Here is a 19,727-nt window from a genome sequence, read left to right as displayed (position 1 = left end):
TTTAAAATGTGAATTATTTGAGTCTTAAAGTTGTGTAAACCGTCCTTTTAGCTTTGACGTAGCACATTAGACATCATTTTAGTTTTTTACAGCTTGAGGGACTGAGGCTGTTCTTTTGTTTGTGTGTACAATCTGTCAACAAAGCATAAGGGAATATTCTGGGATCAATACAAGTTACAATCAATTTATTTTGGTGACGATCAGCTTTCATGCTGCTGAGTGAGGTTAAGTTATATCAAGTCCCTAGCGGTGGTTGATTAATTAATTAATTAATTAATTAATTAAAAAATTAATGGTTTAATTTTGGCATAAAGAGATGGAAATCTGACATGACTGTGTTGTTCACCAAAAGATCAGTTTTGGTGGCACGTCGGGCGCTGGACTTCAGAAATCTCACTCCAAAAGAAACTTCCATGGATGCCTGGAAAACGTGCTCTACAATGAAAAGAACATGATCGATCGGGCCAAAGAAAAGCAAGTCACTGTCACTGTAAGCACAATTTGTGTTAATGCAATAATTGAACTAAAGGCTCTTTGATTGCTGTAATTTGGCTTGCTTGCAATTGTTGTTGGCTGCCTGTAATTGTCATTTGCCGATAATGAGCGCTGTGTGTTTCTGTAAGCTCCGCTGTGTTCTCGTCCATGATGTGAGCCTTTTTCTTTTTTTATTGCCGTTGTCTTGGGGATTTGCGGGTTAAACGGATTACCAACCCATTTAATTCATTGCCTTAATAGCCATGACGGTAGTATGGGGTTAATAAAGGCAAATGAATAATTTACCAGGATGAACGTCAAGCCTGTGTTCATTTACTCTTGCAAACATATTTGTATTATACATTTCAGCATTATTTAGCTTTATATATGATTTATTTATAGGGTAACGTCAGCTTTACATGCACGGAATCCATCGACGTGCCCGTGACCTTTGGAAATGCTGGGAGTTTTCTGAGTCTGCCGTGGATCTCCAGCGGAGAGAGTATGACGGTCAGCCTGCAGTTCAGAACATGGAACAAAGCCGGTCTGCTGATGACCTTTGACCTCCAGCAACACGCAGGGACGCTGTGGCTTTTTCTGAGCGAGGCGGGAATCCGACTGCAGATCCATAAGATTGCGAGGATCTTGGTGGACATCACAGCAGGTTTAACATTTGCTCTTGCATATGGCTTCTGGTTCACTTATCTCACTTGGAATAGAAGGGCAAGTTTGAGCGCATTGCATTGTGGGATACACTCAATTTTACACGGCATGCTCTGCGTAAAATGTCTTGCATGTTTTGGAATGCTAGTTTTTGCTTTGATTAAAATACTATTATTGTGAAATTTTTATCTAGTTTTGTGTAAAAAAATCACTTGCAGTGTTTGCTGGTCCACTAGCGTTATTTCGTTTGCACAAAAATGAAAAATCTTTCATTTACTCATCCTCATGCCATTCCAAACCTGCATGACTTTCTTTCTTCTGCAGAGCACAAAAGAAGATATTTTGAAGAACGTTGATAACCAAACAACTTTGAACCCCATTGACTTTGACACCAAAGCCACTGAAACATTTTTCAAAATATGTTCTTTTGTGTTCCACAGAAGAAAGAGTCGCATGCATATTTTAAACCGCATGTAGGTGAATAAATGATGTAAGAATTTGTATTTTTGGGTGTACTATCCCTTTAACATCTGTTCTTTCGTCCAGGTTCTAATTTAAACGACGGTCAGTGGCACGCCGTTGAACTCAACTCCCGGCGAGGACGTCTCACGGTCACCCTGGACAAATCCGACAGCTCTACATCCTCCACTACACTTCCTGTGGTACCCGACGGCCAGATATTCTTCGGAGGTAAAACTTCAGCTTGCGTCGCCTGCTAACAACAGCAACACAAGCCTGGTGTAATTTCCCTCCGCACGAGCTGAATCCTTCACGTTAATCAAGCCATCTTGTCGCTCAACACGCCTTCCGCTGAGAACAGTAGATTCATTTACCTTTCAAGCTGTTTGGGGCCGAATTGATCTCCAACTCCAGAAAGACAGTGGCTTAATTGCCGTAAGCTCAGTAACTGGAGAGCGCTGCGTAACTCCGTCTCTACCGTACGCTGGGGAGCTGCTAAAAGTGTAGCTGCAAGCGCAGGTCTCGCACGTCTGCTGCGTTTTTGCCTCGGGTCGGAGAAGATCGCGTGTCGCATAGCAATCAAAGTGCGTGTCGCACGTATAATGAGATTAGCAAATATGTTGGTTTAAAAAGTTATGAGAGTACAAGTAGCATAAGTGTTTCTGTCCAAACATATGTTGCGTGATGTACAAATATATAGTAATAAATTATGTTTGTTGACGATATGTTTTGTGATTTTTTTCCCCCCTGCTCTTATATAAAACAACTTTTTCTGTCTGTAGGATGTCCGAGCACAGATCACAGCGCCACCTGCAGGAACCCCTTCAAAGTGTTTCAGGGCTGTCTGCGACTTATTCACCTGGACAACAGTTTAGTGGATCTTATCAAAGTACAACAGATGCTGTTTGGGAATTACAGCGATGTACAGATGGATATGTGTGGAATCGTGGACAGGTGAGCATCTATGTCATTTCAATTTAATGTGAGCTCAAAACATTTTTTACATTTTCTTCTTCATTCAATAGATTTTTGGTTCGATACTATAAATCTAGAGATGAATTAGTCAGAGAAATAATAAAAAAAAAACATCAGTTGAACTTGAAGAGGCACCGATATATCGGCCAATAATCGGTATCGTCGATAAAAGCACATCTCCACACTGTCGACTATCGGCCGATAGTTTAAAAACAGCCGATGATCAGGGACGATATATCCTGTCAATCAAGAGAGGACAGGAAAATGCAATAAATTTGTGTTCTGTATGCATAGAAAATGTTAAGAAACATCACCAGTTTGATGTTCAATATCAATAGTCATTATATGAATTAATAACATTCAGAAAGTTACGAAATATTTAATCTTCGGTATCGGCAGATATTGAAATGGTTAAAAGCGGTACGCTTGAATTCGTTGTTTTTCTGTTTGTTGCTCTTTGCTTCCTGTCAGAAAAGGTTTGGGTTCATCAGGTGTGATGGAGAAGTTGGTTTATTTTTCCTTCACCCTAAAGAAATCTTTTCAGTCTGCTTTGTTTGCGACAGTACAATTTTTTTGTTATGAAAGCAGGACAGGACTCGCGTCTCCAGTGAAATGTTGTCTTTGGAAGTTTTCACTTTTCTTTTCATACGTTTGGTATTGATGTTTGATGCTCAGATCTGTGCTCGTATAAAGGTTGTTTTGGTCCGTTGTTGTTTCTTAGGCATAAAATTTGTTCGCAGCATACCTTGTGTTATTGCTCATATTATAATAAGTTATAATAAGAATCGATGACATAACAAACACTCCTCTGTCATTGGTCAGATTCACAGTTGGCTCCGCCCCAAACTCTAGCGTGCTTTAAATGCTGTGAAGTAGTGACACGTTGATCTACAGACCCTGCAGGAAATGTGTTTTAGCAGTAAAATGTATGTAAGGGTGTCAGTTTTACGCCCTTCATAGTGCTCAATAAGAGTAAGAGCTAAGCTTGAATTCTCTCTCATCTGATCCGAGAATGTTATTGAGTCTGCGGGAGGTGAGACAGAAGCGAGATGGGCTGCAGGAGCAGACAGGTTGTTTGTAAGGTGTATGTTACGTCTGCAGGTACAGAACTGAAATATCATTGTTGTACAGAGATATTGGACGGCTGTTGGCTTTACATGTGCCCGTGTGGACCCGTGGAGAATGAGTGTAACTGCGGACCAGAGCGGGTTTATTAACTCTCAATCAAAGATAATGTGAGTTGAACAGAGGGCGTTGAATTCATCTGTCTGCTTGTCTTCCTTTGAAAGAACAACTGACTTGAATCATTTTGTTGTTAATAATAGATCAATGACTATTTTTACAGTAGTATTCTGCACTTGCTTTTGCAGTATGTACACTGTGCACAGTATGCAACGTTTTATGCAACTGAACAGCATACGCTATCCCACAATGCAATGCACTCAACCTGACCCTTTATTTGTTCACCAATTTTCAATTCACAGTTGTCCATTGTTGCAAAGCAGCTGTAAAGAAAAAACAAGGTGGAACAAACAGTAGTGACATAAGAAATAATAATAATGTAGTGTAGAAATGAGGAAAAGAAATCACAAGAAAACAGTAAAATAAAAGAATAATGTAGAAATTAGTAAAAAGAAATCATAAAAACAGGATATGTGTATGTACAGGAAATGTAATTAATATAGAAACGAGGAAAAGAAGTCATATGAAAACAAGAAAATGTAATAATAATATAGAAATGAGGAAAAAGAAATGATAAAACACCAGGAAAATTAATTAATTATATCGAAATGAGGGAAAATAAGTCATATGAAAACAAGAAAATTAAATAATAATATAGAAATGAGGAAAAAGAAATCGTAAAAACAGGGAAATTAATTAATTATATAGAAATGAGGAAAAGAAATCACAAGAAAACAGTAAAATAAAAGAATAATGTAGAAATTAGTAAAAAGAAATCATAAAAACAGGATATGTGTATGTACAGGAAATGTAATTAATATAGAAACGAGGAAAAGAAGTCATATGAAAACAAGAAAATGTAATAATAATATAGAAATGAGGAAAAAGAAATGATAAAACACCAGGAAAATTAATTAATTATATCGAAATGAGGGAAAATAAGTCATATGAAAACAAGAAAATTAAATAATAATATAGAAATGAGGAAAAAGAAATCGTAAAAACAGGGAAATTAATTAATTATATAGAAATGAGGAAGAAGAAATCACAAGAAAACAGTCAAATTAAATAATAATATAGAAATGAGTAAAAAGAAATCATAAAAACAGGAACATTTTATAATAACGAAAAAAGGAAAAGAAGTCATATGAAAACAAGAAAATGAAATAATAAAATAGAAGTGAGGAAAAAGAAATCGTAAAAACAGGGAAATGAATTAATTATATAGAAATGAGGAAAACAAAATGATAAAAACAGGAAAATTACAAAATACATTGTATTATACAGTAGGGATCTAACATTATTATCGATATCGTGTTATCGCAATAGCAAAATTGTCTCAATATTATCGTGGTCACATGACTGAATGAAACGATAGGTCTTCCGGGCCTAACATAGAGAATGTTTGAAGTCATTTGACCCATCTCATACTATAACTCATAACTCTAAGCAACAGTTATGATTAGAGGGAAAAGAAAATAGGATGCTTACGGCACGTTTCCAAGTCATCATTTGTCATGTTAAATATAGCATTAAATACCGTACCGCGGGCGTTATACCGAGGTATTATCGCACAGTGAGATTTTCATATTGTTACATCCCTAGAATACAAGGTATTGCTGTAAATCTTCCATAAGATCCCGATGCTGTCATTTCTGTATGGTTTTAATGTCATTTTATTCTTAGCTCTATTAAGTATGCATCAGATTTTATGTAAGATGTACATTAACGACAGTAAAGTAATTGTACGTCTTCACATAATGAATGCTAAACGGGCATATCCATACATGCCAGGTGTCAACGAATATACTCAGAAGGTGAATACCATGTGTCAAATTATACATTTTTTACGACAATATCAAGCTCAATCTTTTTTACCCATTTGACTGGACTTCCAAAACATAAGACTTTTTTCAAATTCAATTTAAAATGGCAAAGCCATTGTAGGCAGTGATGGAAGCGGCTGAGATTCACGAGGGGACATATTTTATATTTTTAAACCCAAAAATGCTACTTTATTTAAATGTGTATGGCGTGTGTATGTTCCATTAATCCAGCCCTGGATGTTAATAAGATGATTCTTGCTGAATTAAACATGACCGTAAAGAACCGTGCCGTGTGATGTGGTACTCTTTCAGTGTTCTGCTGAGTAAGGTGTTATTGTAAAGGTGAATAATGGGCAGAATAAAGAGAGAATTTCTGCATCGTCAACACCTGTGAGCTGTCATTTCTCCTCACAGTTACACATTTACAGCTTTTGTTGTGCTCTGTGAGGAGTGACACATGTAGCCGAAAGTTTTTTCCAGGGAAGTGTGTAAAAACAGGAATAAAGTGTTTTTAAGTGCAATGGCCGCAACAGCCAAGTGGCCTTCCCCAAATGACCGGGAACCACATACCGTAAGTGCTGGAGTCGAAAAGCAGAGTAGCGAATGGATGGTCCGCCCACTATATATGATAAATATTCCCAACGAGTTATTACGGAAATTAAAGTATTGTTTATGTCGTCTTTCAAAACAAAGTTTCGCCACTGCCTGTGACCGCAGCCATGAATCTCATTCTGTTACCTTAATGCAAAAAATCAACCTCAGCCACTGAAAGATTCCAGAAACAAATCAGAAAGAACTCATGTGCTGTGTTTCGGATTGCTCTGCCCTCCCGTGTGCACCCGTTCACCAGCATTGAATCAGCAACATTACCTCACTTCCTGTTGTGTCGTTCATGTGGAGCTGCATCATTATTCCAGTAAATGTAACATTGTGTCACTTTGACTCACACTGTTGTTGTCCCGTTGTGAAGTGCAGTGTTTATTATTTCCTCAACACTTCTCATTACAACCTCCGAACGGAAGGTTAATTCTCATTTTTCATTTGTGCTTTTGTTTTATTCGTTTTATTCACCAGCGGGTAAAACACGGTCTTTGGCGGCAGCTTACTGTACATTTAGGGTCTTTAAAGGGATACACTTCACGCAAAAATGAAAATTCTGTCACCATTTACTCACCTTCGAGTTGTTCCAATTTAAATCTGTATAAATGTCTTTGTTCTGATGAGCACAGAGAAAGATATTTGGAAGAATGCTTATAACCAGACAGATTTTGCCCCCCATTGACTCCCATAGTAGGAAAATATACTTTCTGTTGAACACAAAACAGTCCTGGGGCACTTTTGACTACCACTGTTTTTTTTCCTACTATGGGAGTCAATGGGGGCCAACATCTGTCTGGTTATAAGCATTCTTCCAAATATCTTTCTCTGTGTCCATCAGAAAAAAGAAATCTAAATGATATGAGTAAATGATGACAGAAGTTTCATCTTTGTGTGAAGTATCCCTTTAAAAAAGCTTAGAAGTCTTTTACGTTTGACAAGATTTTCTTCTCCCGAGTTCTACACAATGCAATGTTTGAAAGTGTTTGTTTCTTCTCTTTATCCAGTATTGGTAATAAAAAGTAATACAATTTTTATCTCTTTCTATGATAGATTTTAAAGGTGTTTCAACACTTTTTCAAATGCTAAGGAAACCTCTTTTAATGTAGAAAAGCGCAGCAGTTAACCTTGCCGTTGCATGTTTGCATGTCCTGCGTCTTGCCTCTCTCTCCTCGTGTTTCTGCTGATGAGGTCACTACAGGTCACGCCGTGGCCCGTGTTCTGTCCGTCCTAATTTCCGGCAGCTGACCTCTGATCTCAGGGCTGCAGGTGTGAGTCTGTCTCCCATCAACTCGTGTCCGCCGAAAAAGCGCATCAAAAAAACGACATGCTGTTTCTCCTCTCACCTGCTGCACTTGTCTTTCAGGAGGGGCCTTTAGCACCGCAGGCTGTCATTGGTTGTTCCCCCGGTGATTAGGGTCACGATGAACTGATCTTTGATTGCGGTCGGGGTGAGTTGAGTGTCGGTGAAGGGCAGCACGTGGCACGTGCGTCTCGACGCTGTCAGGCCGCTGCTCGAGGCGTGTTTTGCTCGCTTCTCGCTCTCATTCAAATTCCGCTGGAATAGATTTATTTTCCATTCAGTCAGGCAGAAGAAGGGATTTTTTTGTTTTGTTGGGCATTTTATGTCAAATTTGCATTAATACCATATATCTTAATACAATTTATTTGGGAGTTTTCCCATTTCTATATAATTTCCTTTTGTCTATGCAATTTTTCCTCACATCTCCACTGCTAAAATGTGTTTTTGTAAAGCTGCTTTGCAACAATGCAAAACTGTGAAAAATAAAAATAAATTTGATGGTTTCATTGGACGTACGCGCCTGGTCCGAAGTTAACTTTCGGTCTGTGTTTGGTTATAGTAAAACAATTTCTGTAATATTCAGTATTTAATTCTATTTTATTGTATATTATTTGTATTCAATTAAAACTACACAACAGTTATTGGTCCTTTTCTGAGGTCTACCAGCAGTTAAGTTTAGGCCACATAATGTTTTTTTACATGTTGTTTACGTGTATGTTGTTGCTGCTGAAACCGTCTTTAGTATAATATTTAATATAAGAATTAATGTGTATATATACTGTACATACTGTATCAATTTCTATCGTGCAATGTGGCTTCGTAACTTCTTTTTATATATAATTCATAACACGAGTCATTCGGGTAGAACGGGAATTTTAATTTAAAAGTGTGAAATATTGGCTAACCCACATAAACGCATGAATTCATTGCATCATCAGCATAGCACGAGGGGACATTATAGTAAACTCTCTTCTGCTTTAGTCCCAGCGGAGCAACGGTTCGAAGAAAATCTTGCTGAGCAAGTTACATACAGGACCGTCACCATATTTGCCTCTGGGTATCTTATTAACACGTGCACGTATATGAGAAAACTCCATAGCCCTCTTGAGGATTGAGACGTGTTGTATTCTGCGTGTGTAACTGGTCATGCGCTCGGATTCTTCACTAGCGTAGGTTAAGGTCATTGTACGTATTCATACGAAATTGCCACCTTGCAAAATGCACAGTTTTTTTCTATGAGATCAGGTTGTCCTCTCCTTAATTACCTATCTAATAAAAATAAAAAGGCCAAAAAATACGTTTATGAGAAGATTATGGTCAGTGGGAGAGAATGAAAAATGATGAATTACTATTTGGTGCAAGAAGCTTTTGCTGACACAAGTGAATTTCAAAGACAAAATAAGCGCAATAGATGTAGTCCTTCAAAACAGTTAGGTTTAACAGAGCTCACATCTTTAAAAGCCCGGCTGTTATGTTTACGGTTCACGTCGTCTCTGTCATTCAGGATTATCTGTTAAAGAAACACACAGCGATGGCGGTGCATCTTTTCTTCGTGTGTGTTTGCCGGTCCGTCTCGGTGTGAGCGTTTGAACTTTATTTGTGGTGGCACATTACAGGCGAACAGACGTGTCCGACCGAGCCGCGGGCCCGTGTGACGCCGACCGCCGTCGTATCAGTTCTGAGCCCGAATGGCACCGATGGGGTCCGAGCCAACAGCGAGACACTGCTCTCAGTATTCCATCCGCCACTGAGAACCAAAAGTGTGGTTTCTTTTTCAATCTTGCTTTGAAGTGTCCTTGCGACCAGTTTAAAGAAATAAATTGCGCACTTGATCCCGTCCACATTATAAAGCGTGAAACCGGAGCCGAGCGTGCCCTGAAAGCACATCTGCAGGTCTGATGCTCGGGAACAAAGAGAAGATCCTGTTAGACCGTCGTTTTGACCACGAATGGGAACGCGGTGAAAGATGTGTGCACGGTAATACGAGCGGGAATAATGTGTGAGGATTCCTGTGAGGGTCGCGGAGGCTGGGAATGAGTTGGGCTCAGACGGGGACATTGTGACATGAGTAGAAAAGCTTCGCCGGACAAAAAGCTTCGGCGCGCAGAAAGCGGCAGCGATGTGCTGGTCAAAGCCACTTTGTTACCTTGGTTTACTTTTAACAAAAGTGTCTTGCAGGGTTCCCACGGGTGTGAAAACCCTGTAAATATATTGCAATTCAATGCAATATGAAATACACTTGTGATGTATGGAGGGGATGTTTGTGAGATGTTTGCTTTTTAAAGTGTAACAAGAAGAAAAATAAGAAAGGTACACAAAAGGCGTCTATTTGACAAAATGATTTAGCAAAAGGTCAAACTAAGTTCGGTTCAAATATGCCAAAAATGCACAGAAAAGAGAAAATGCACAGAAAATATCATTGAATATCAGTCTTATGAGTTATTAATAGTTTGTCCTCTCTTGTTTTTGACTACAGCAGTCATTCTTTCGGCTCTTGACTCTCTCAAGTTTTGCTCATGTGTTGTGTTTTTTTGCCAAGCCTTTTTAAAATCTGAAAATTTATGTCGTGAATATAAAGATGTTTTCAGATGAAGTTGTTCTCTACGATATTTCGCGAGTTCTTGTTTAAGAGTCAAATTTCACAAGCAGCATCATAATATCAGTCAGTCCTTTCAAAGTCTACTTGAATCAATTTATCATAAAAACGGCGTGAAGTAGGACTTTTTTTAACAAATAATGTGTTGTAGCATCTTATCCTGGAGAAATCCTGTGAGTGCTGCTGTATCTGTGATGAATTCCTCGGGTATGATACTAAAAGTGCATATGGAATTGGAGATGATGAAGGCATCAGCAAGGTTTCCATACGTGCCTTTCTACAAAGGCTGTAATTGTAATGCTGTCTGAAGTACGTGTGTCCTTGAGATGAAACATCTGATCGGCTTCTTCTGTTCTCACGCAGGTGCTCACCGAGTCACTGTGAACATGGGGGAAATTGCTCTCAGTCGTGGAGCACGTTTCACTGCGACTGCTCCGGCACGGGCTACAGCGGAGCGACCTGCCACAGCTGTAAGACGCCTCTAAAACCAGACTATACAGTACTGTAACAAGGCTGGAGAAATGTGTCTTGGTCTAGCATTTGTTCTTGTGTCTTAGTTGATACTGTCCTTAATAGCCTGTTGGTTTTTGATAGATTTTGGAAAACCAACAATATAATGTATAACCTGTAAATTGATGAAAACATTATGCTTTGCACATACTGATGTGCCGATCTAATAACGGACAAAACACAATCATTCATGATTTTTTGTCGACCTTTTCGAAAAATGTTATTCTGGTTAATTCTTAAGAGTGCGCAAATGAATGTTTTTTATTTGTAGTTAAAATGTTTAACTAAACCAAACCAGATTAACCTTTTGAAAAAAAGTTTTGAGGTTAATTTTGGAGTCATACAAGAGTCTCTTCATATATAAACATATATTAATAGTGTTTAATTGTAAAAAAAAATGTTTTATTTTAAATACAAAAAAAATAAATAAATACTAATTTTAAATAAATAATTTTTCCATTTCCTTAAAAGTAGCAGTTTTGGACATACTGTAAAATGTATAGAAAATATAAATGCACAATATATGTGATTTTATTTTAAATACATTTTTTAACTACCTGTTTTACTCATTTTTCTAACCACTTCTTTCTCATTTTTCGTTTTTATCTGGGTCAAATGAACCAGTACTCAATGGACTCAAGGTCAAATGCTTATTGATGCTTTTGTGAGTTTTACTCGCATGGCTTTACACTTCCCAGCTGAAGTGAAATGGCCGCTTTCCTTGACATAAAATATTTCGAGTGAAATTAGGCTCTTGTCACTCAAATGTTTAATAGCCGCAGCCTTGAAGACGGTCACACGCGAGTTATTTTAAAGTGTAAGCGCTATTGAGAGGGACTTTATACAGTAGCCCTGTAATTAGATTGCTGTCAGTCATCTCTGCACTTACAATATATCTGCAATCTTCAGTTTCACCGCTTCATACATTAGCTCGAGTTATTCTGAGGCTCTTTCATGTGGAACAATCCAGATCAACGCTTAATAGAGACGTGTTTGTGGAGTTAATATGTCGTCTTTTCATCTTTAATAACAGAAGCAGCGATTCTGCTCATGATAGAGTTTTTAATAGTATTGTTCTCTTCAGGCGTGTATACAATCTCTGAGATGCTAAACAACCAGAGACTTGCAGGACACAATTGGCCATGAGAATTTATTTAGGGCTTCATAAATGTATTATTACTCCCAAAATTATTATCTGTGAACTTTTATTTTGTGTCTCAAACTGACATGTGAATTTCATTTTGTAAATGTTTTGTGTCCTTTTGCACTTCTAAAGTTGAGACTTCTTTGGTTTATTTAGCCGCAACGTTAGCGAAGACGAAATACAAGTCTCTTAAATTGCAATTCTGGGCTTGTGACCAGGTTATTATTGAGCTTCATTACTCCTCATAATCCCAAATCTGTCCGTGAATATAATTCCCATCCCACCCGTGCGTGTAAAACGAAACAGATTGCGTATAGGTTTGAATTATTTTGCTCATAAAGGAAGCAGCTTTCCTGTGAAACCCTCAGTAATCCATTTTCTCCCTAAGCACACACTTTAATAGATAGTTACTTTCAGATGTTTGCTTACATTATGAATTCACAGGCACAGAACAGATGCACATAGTCATAATTAAAGAGGCGTCGTTCAGCTCGGCACATACAATATTTATGACGCCTCACTTTGAGCAAAGCACAGCCTTCAAATCTCATAATACAAGATGAACGAGGGAAATTTGGGTTAACACGGCGGTTCACAATGAAATTCTAGAATTAATAATGAATATTTGCTTTAACATTGCCATTTCCAACAATCCTAAATTAATTTCACGGTCATTTAAATTAACAACAAGGATAAGAAACTCATATTTGCCCGAAAATAAAACGCTTTACTGGTTGTGGGTGGTGAAGAGAAATCTAGCAGGTGTATTTGATCGATCGAAATCCATACATCTGAGTAACCAATCAGACGACTGCTTAGTGACATCAATCAAACCCGCTGTGACATCAGAAACTGTCTACATGACGAAAGATCAGGTCTGAGGAATAATGTGGTGTTGAATTTTAAAGCTTTCTTCATTTTCTCTCGTTTTTAAACATGAGTATGTAACATCTAAACATCAAAAAAAAAAATCAAATTGTGTTAAAAATCAAATTATTTACTCTTTAAAGGTCCAATGTGTAATTTTTTGGAGAATCAATTAACAGAAATGCAATAACTATTTAGAGGTGTATAAAGACCTTACATAATGAAGCGTTGTGCTTTTATTACCTTAGAATGAGCTATTTCTATCTACATACACCGCGGGTCCCCTTGCATGGAATTCGCCATGTTGTTTCTACGGTAGCCCTAAACGGACAAACTTCTCTACAGAGCGCGTTTCGTAAATACGTCATCACCTTCGACAAAGAAGCGAAAACGTGACAACATCTTAGTTCCGTGTCAGCCGCCGTAGTGCTTCAAAAGGAAGAGGTGGAGTGAGCCATTGGTTGCAATTCACAATCTCAACACTAGATGCCGCTAAATTTCATACACTGGACCTTTAAGGAGCAAAATGATACAGATTTTATTACATAATGAAGCGTTATGTTTTTATTACCTTAGAATGAGCTATTTCTATCTACGTATTCATTACATTTACACATAGAAATCCTCCATTATCACCTCACTTCGAGGTCCTGACTCTCTTTGGTCATTAAAAATCCCATGTCCTTCGAATAAGAGCAGGGGTGTGACCCCAGCATCCTGGCCAAATTTGCCCATTCGCCTCTATACATCATGGCCTCCTAATCATCCCCATGTGTAATAATTGGCTTCGTAACTCTGTGTCCTCTCCACCAATAAGCTGGTGTGTGGTGGGCGTTCTGCCGTCGCATCATCCAGGTGGATGCTGCACATTGGTGGTGGTTGAGGAGATTCCCCCCTTCGATGTAAAGCGCTTTGAGTACCCAGAAAAGCGCTATATAAATGTAATAAAGTATTATTATTTATTCTTTGTTTAGGAGAAATCACAAAATGATGAGGTTTTTGCTTAAAACAAGAACGTGCTTTTTGCTGGAGTAAGAAAAATAATCTGATTCAAAAAGATCAACAGGATTGTTCACTGTTTCTTACCTCACGGACAAACATTTTTTTTGTTTTTAGCAAAAGCAAAAAACTAGATTTTATTGAAATCAAGATGTGTCATTTTGCTTCTCAAGTAAAAACATCTTGTTTTAAGAAGGTTTCATCGAATGTGTTGGGAAAAGAGACAAAAAGCTGTTGTTGGTTTTTGTCTCAGTATTTCATTTATCAGCACAGCATTCGTGTTGTTTTGTAGCTAAATGATTATATATTTGTATATTCGTCCCCTAACGGCAGCTCTCAAGTGAATTGATATGCTAATTGTTTTCGTGTCAGATAAACACTAGTCTTTTAAAGAGAATACTGTCATCTGGTTAATTCATTTATAAAGATATTGGCCTCATAAATGACTGCAGAGCTTCACGAAGCTTCAACTACAAGGAATTAATTTCAACTCAATCTTTAACTTGAGTTCAAACTCTTTCACCTCTTCATGTCGTCTTTTACAGGTGTGAATGCACAAATGACGTTGTTTTGTCGGTTTTTGAGACACATTTTAACACGTTTTGTGTGAACACAACTGTAGTCATTATTTAGACAGTTTCTCTTGTCTAGTGTTAGTCAACACTTATTAAATGTCTTATGATATTTACATTTCAATATGCACAGCCATTGGTTTGTGACATACGTTTTTGTTTGTGTCTTAAAGGAACAGTTCGCATGAATGTCATAAACCTTGATGCTCATATTTTGATCTTCAAGTTTAATTATTTTGAAATGTCTTTTTTATGTCTGCTGTTTGTTTGTTCCCAGCTATTTATGAGGCGTCGTGTGAGGCGTACAAACACAAAGGAAACACCTCTGGATATTATTATGTAGATGTGGATGGAAGTGGCCCCATCAAACCTCAGTTAATCTACTGCAACATGTCAGGTAAATATCACACGGCGCGTCCAAAGCCGTTAAATCCCTTTAAACACTCAGTAATTAGAAGTTTAATCCTCTTCTTTTCATCATTCACGCACCGCGTCACACCCCACAGGGGACGTCAGCTGTGACCCGCACCAAAATAAACTGAAAAACACTTTTCAACACAAACTTCTGACGGATCAGCGTGACTGCAAAATGAGTTTCTTACTAAGCATTTTTGTCTTGTTTTCTAGAAAAAATGTCCAAAAATGTATTAAGATTAAATTCAGTTTTTTTTCTTACCCCCTTGGCGGAGTTCTCATTACTTAATTGTCATTTGTTTGTTTTATAAAAAAACACTAAATATCTCATGCGGTTTTCACACCAAACGGGAAGCATCGTATTCCTCGCTCTTTATTACTCGCGGGAATTTTTAAGAATTTGTTTTATTATGCATGTCTTGGTTTATTTAGAAAATACAGATATATTTCAGTAGCTGTAAACAAAAAGCTGATGTGCGTGTAAACATTGTCATTGTTTGACTCTATTGTACTCTTTTCAAAATAAAAGTCAGTAGTGCTATGGAAGCATTTTTGTTCCCAAAGAACCTTTCAGTCTAAGGTTCTCAACACCGCTTCTTGATTACCTTTTCATAGTTTGAAGAACCTTCTTCCTCTAAAAAAACGTTTGTTCAAGCTTCTATGTTTAAGGTCCTTTATGACGGGTTTTCAAACTTTTTTGTCAGCTGGACCTAAATTATTTACTTGAAGTACCCTGAGATTTTAAGTAAATATTTCAATATTTGAAAAACATTTCTGAAGTTTTTATCTGTAGTATTTTTCATAAACTATTGATATTATTAAACCTGTAACATCTCTTTGCGGTTATTTTAGTTTTATTTAGTTTTAATAATATTTTAAATTAGCTTTTATCTTTGCATTTTAAGTTTTTATGTTAATTTTTGTTAAAGTTTTAGCAATTTTGGTATATGCTTTTGTCATTTTATAATTTAATTTTAAATGTTGCTATATAAGATTAGTTATTTTTTATTTTATTTTTTGTTTATTGTTTATTGTTATAATTTTAGTGCTTTAAACTTAATCCAGTTTATTTTTGAGGAAACATTTTTCATTTAAGTCAGTATTTGATTTGATTTGAACGAACAGAAACGTTTCAGTCAACTTAAACAACCTTGCTTGTATACACTGGTAGACATAAACTCACGAACACCCCCCCCCGCAATTCCCTCACGAACCACCAGGGGTTCGCAAACCGCAATTTGGGAAACCCTTCTTTTTTTACAGAACCTTTTAGGACCTTTTTATAGTGTACATGGTCTCATTTTGGCCTTCATATCTTTTCGGTTTCTCCATCTCTGCAGACACAGTCTGGATGGTGATTCAACCCAATAACACAGAGCTCACCAAATTAAGGCCGTCCTCCGGGACGAATCAGCATTTAGCCCACTTCAACTATTCCGCAGACGTCGAGCAGATTCAGGCCATCATTAACCAGGCTCGATACTGCGAGCAGGAGCTCTCGTACCTCTGCAAGAAGTCACGCCTCCTGAACACACCAGGTAAGCCCTTATTATGAGGAATATCGATCGCCCCCCTCCCTTAAAGGTCAGGCTTATTAAAATCACGCTCCGTCTGCAGAGAGACGGCCAGCTTAAGCAAACAGCGCAAATTGATTGTTGTGCGTTTTCATACGAGCTCTTTTATTGAGAGCGTGTTTATTAGCTGTCATACTGAAGTAAATTCATTAAAATTCACCTTTAGGTGGATTAATCATTTGCATTGTAACCTCGTAAGTGCCGCCCTCGTGTTGTTTTTGTTTGTTTGTGTGGGTTTTGTCATGGACGGCCTATCACGCATGATAATAGTCCTCGTAGCCCTTCAAATTAACGCGGAACGTCGTCGCTCCTCGCGCCGGCGGTAATTACCGCCCATTAGCCGTCTCTCTGCAGCGGGTCCTGATGCGAACAGTGTCGGCTGTGAAGAAGAGATGTTTCAAATGTCAAATGAAGAGTAATGAGAGGAAGTCTTGGGTTTGCTTCAGCCAAACCTGAAAGTTGATAACTAAACCACGTTGACTTACATCGTGTGGACACAAAACCACTGAGACATTTCTCAAAATATCTTCTTTTGTGTTCCACTGAAGAAAGAGTTGTATACAGGTTTTGAACATGAGGGTGAATGAAGGAGTTTTTGGGGAGTGAACTGTCCATTTAACACCGTGTCTACACCGGATGTAAATCTCGCGAGCTATGAAAGAGTGACTTCATAGCGGTGACATCAGAGCGGTCAGATTGTTGTCATTATAAACGGGTTGTATGTGTCTTGTTCTTGCAGACGGCTCTCCCTTCACGTGGTGGGTGGGCAGGTCAGGTGAGGCACACATGTACTGGGGCGGAGCGGTTCCCGGAAGCCAGCAGTGTGCATGTGGACTGCAGGATAACTGCGTAAATCCTGAACACTTCTGCAACTGTGATGCAGACAGCAAAGAGTGGTACTGCACCCTTTATATAACACAACGGGTGCTTTTTGTGTGTAATTGTCATTATTGTTGTGGTTACAGTAATGAAACTCCCGTTCGCAATATAGTCACTTGATCTTGCTGGAGATTATAAAATTGAGCAAAACTGTGAATATTGAATGTAGGCAATAAATTGGAAAAAATTAAGAGACCATTGTTCTGTATTTAGGTAAAATGATCGTTTTTGTTTCATTCTGTGAACTACTAACAATATTTCTCCCAAATATCAAATAAGAATATTGTTTCTATTTGCGTTTATTTGCAGAAAATGAAAACTGGAGAAACAGGTCAAAATAACAGTAAAGATGCTCTTTGTTTTTTCAAAGGAAACAAGATTCACTTTTAAGCAATACAACATTCTTATTTCTACATGTATTAAGTTCAAAATTATTTTTTATGTGATAACCTGGATTTGTATCACAGTTTTCATGTGTCTTATCATGCTGTCAGTCTTTCACATCGCTGTTGGATGACTTTGTCACTCCTGAGGTTTGATGTTGTTGAAATTCAACAGACGCTGGACTGGAATGGGCACAATACATCTAGAAATGCTCATTAAATAAAAATGGTCTCCTAATTTTTTCCGCAGCTATAATGTGACAGTGGCACATATTAAGCACAAACATAAACAAAACATTCATGTTTTTGTTCATTTAGTGATGAACAGTGTGGAAAACATGTGTAGACTTTGATTTAATTATATTTGTAATTTACTTAGTATCACTAAATATTCAAATATTATTTGCTGTTTAGTCGTAAAGATACAGCATGTCAACACATGGAAAAGATACCACAAATATGCACAATTTCAGATAAAATGTATAGATAATATGTATAGAATATTATCAAAGTTAAAGAAAAATATCTGAATCGATATGTGTTTACTTAATATCTACCTTGCAACGATGCAAAATTGTGATAAGCACCATAAAATATATGTGATGTTCTTTCTCCGTTTAAAATCTTGATTTTGATGTCAAGTACGACATGTTACACGGGTTAAATTGAATTGAAATGTCGTTTTAAAGGTCCAGTGATTCGGGTGTGCTGGCACATAAAGAACATCTGCCTGTTCTGGCTCTTTCTGTTGGTGACATCAGCAGACCCGGTTCTGAAGCGGCGTATAGAGTGGGACCCCTGCAGTGCTCCGGTGACAGTATGTACCCTCATCCTCTTAATATCAGCAGAGTTTTATTACGGGGGTTACCCGGTTAACCTGTCCCGTCATCCAGTCATCTTAACATCCTGTTCCTTGCATGACATCCGCACGTTTAATGAGAATGATGATGTAACTTTATATAACCGTAGCACACTTTGAACGTTTTACAGATAACTTCTGGAACGCAGCGTACTTCAACAAGGAAACATCATACCTGCACTTTCCGACGTTTCACGGCGAGCTCAGCGCGGATATCTCCTTCCTGTTTAAAACCAGCTCTTCCTCTGGGGTCTTCCTGGAGAACTTGGGAATCAAAGACTTCATTCGGATCGAACTGAGCTGTGAGTGTGATCTTCTGTGTTTTATTTTCAAGAAACCCCTCGTGAATATCATCAGGTTATACTGTATAATAACTAGGGCTGGGATGATATATCGTGTAATTTTTATGCTCAGTTTCTCAATGGATTACGGTTAAATGCCGCCACATCCGAAAGCCAGAGGGCGCTCTCGTGCAGAAACTCCGAATATGGGACACAGAAGAAGAACGATTTACACACATAAACTGCGCCCCAATCCGTCCTAAATAATATTCGAAAATAAATTAGTATGTCCCAAATCAGAGTATGCTGAAATAAGTATTCTCAAAGTACCCGGATGGTCTACTGTTTCCGGTGAAAATTGGAAGTGTGAGTCCATGGACACTTAACGGCTGATATTACCCACAACTCACCGTGAGAGTTTAGTGACGCTACACCGCATTAATGAAATTAAATAAAAGATGCTTCGCTAAATTAATAGATGTATTTAGTATACAGTAAACATTACATACGAAATAATGAATGAATAAATACTTAAATGCATGGAAGAGCTGTATTTTGATGTTCGTGACAGATAAGGATAACAGTGTCGTCTAGGCAACAATGGCCACTTTTGTTTCGCGCTACTATGTCCCAGTGCGTGCATGCAGTTTTGCTACGCACTAAAATGTATATACTTTTCCATAACATAAACAGTACATACTTTAAAGGCATAGTATATGTAGGCGAATTGAGACGCAGCAATAGTTCCAGGAAATGCCAATGGTCATATTCGATCGCCTGGCGTTTTGCGCGTCGGTGTGCACACTCACATTGGCGTCCTTTGTTTAGTCACGAGGCGTTAAATGTCGACGATAAAATCGCGCGATTATCGTCCCGGTGTGGACAAGCCTTAAATCCTAAATTACTTTAATGCACAAATAACATTTGCATATCGTAGTAGTATTCGTTGCAATGGCTTTGATTTATTTTTATATAAACAACTGACATTAATGTAATTAAAAAATGAACATGAATAAATTATTAGATTTTTAATGGGTTATTACATTTTTTTCGAGCAGATTTGTACGATATGTAACCGGGATGTATTTCTAGAAAATGTTGAATTTAAATCTCAGCCAAGAATCAAGATTTGATTATCTTGCGATTTAGTCGACCAAATGCATTGCCAAA

At 37.8% G+C, this 19,727-nt stretch overlaps 1 protein-coding gene across 2 annotated transcripts in view; it reads left to right on the top strand.

Moving 5' to 3' along the window:
* Positions 1-19,727, top strand: part of cntnap3 (contactin associated protein family member 3) — a 76,148-nt gene that overhangs the window by 39,122 nt on the left and 17,299 nt on the right. For both annotated transcript variants that reach the window (XM_057320856.1, XM_057320854.1), the window contains exons 7-16: positions 353-490; positions 877-1,138; positions 1,684-1,827; positions 2,379-2,550; positions 10,439-10,545; positions 14,445-14,564; positions 15,922-16,119; positions 16,895-17,051; positions 18,107-18,234; positions 18,408-18,578. In XM_057320856.1, the coding sequence (XP_057176839.1) occupies positions 353-490; positions 877-1,138; positions 1,684-1,827; positions 2,379-2,550; positions 10,439-10,545; positions 14,445-14,564; positions 15,922-16,119; positions 16,895-17,051; positions 18,107-18,234; positions 18,408-18,578 (1,597 nt within the window). The remainder of the gene's footprint in view (positions 1-352; positions 491-876; positions 1,139-1,683; positions 1,828-2,378; positions 2,551-10,438; positions 10,546-14,444; positions 14,565-15,921; positions 16,120-16,894; positions 17,052-18,106; positions 18,235-18,407; positions 18,579-19,727) is intronic.

This window comes from Triplophysa rosa, linkage group LG22 (genome assembly GCF_024868665.1).
Source record: "Triplophysa rosa linkage group LG22, Trosa_1v2, whole genome shotgun sequence".
NCBI classification, from domain to species: domain Eukaryota; kingdom Metazoa; phylum Chordata; class Actinopteri; order Cypriniformes; family Nemacheilidae; genus Triplophysa; species Triplophysa rosa.
Note: the sequence above shows the minus strand (reverse complement) of the source record. Positions and strands in the feature narration are given on the sequence as shown.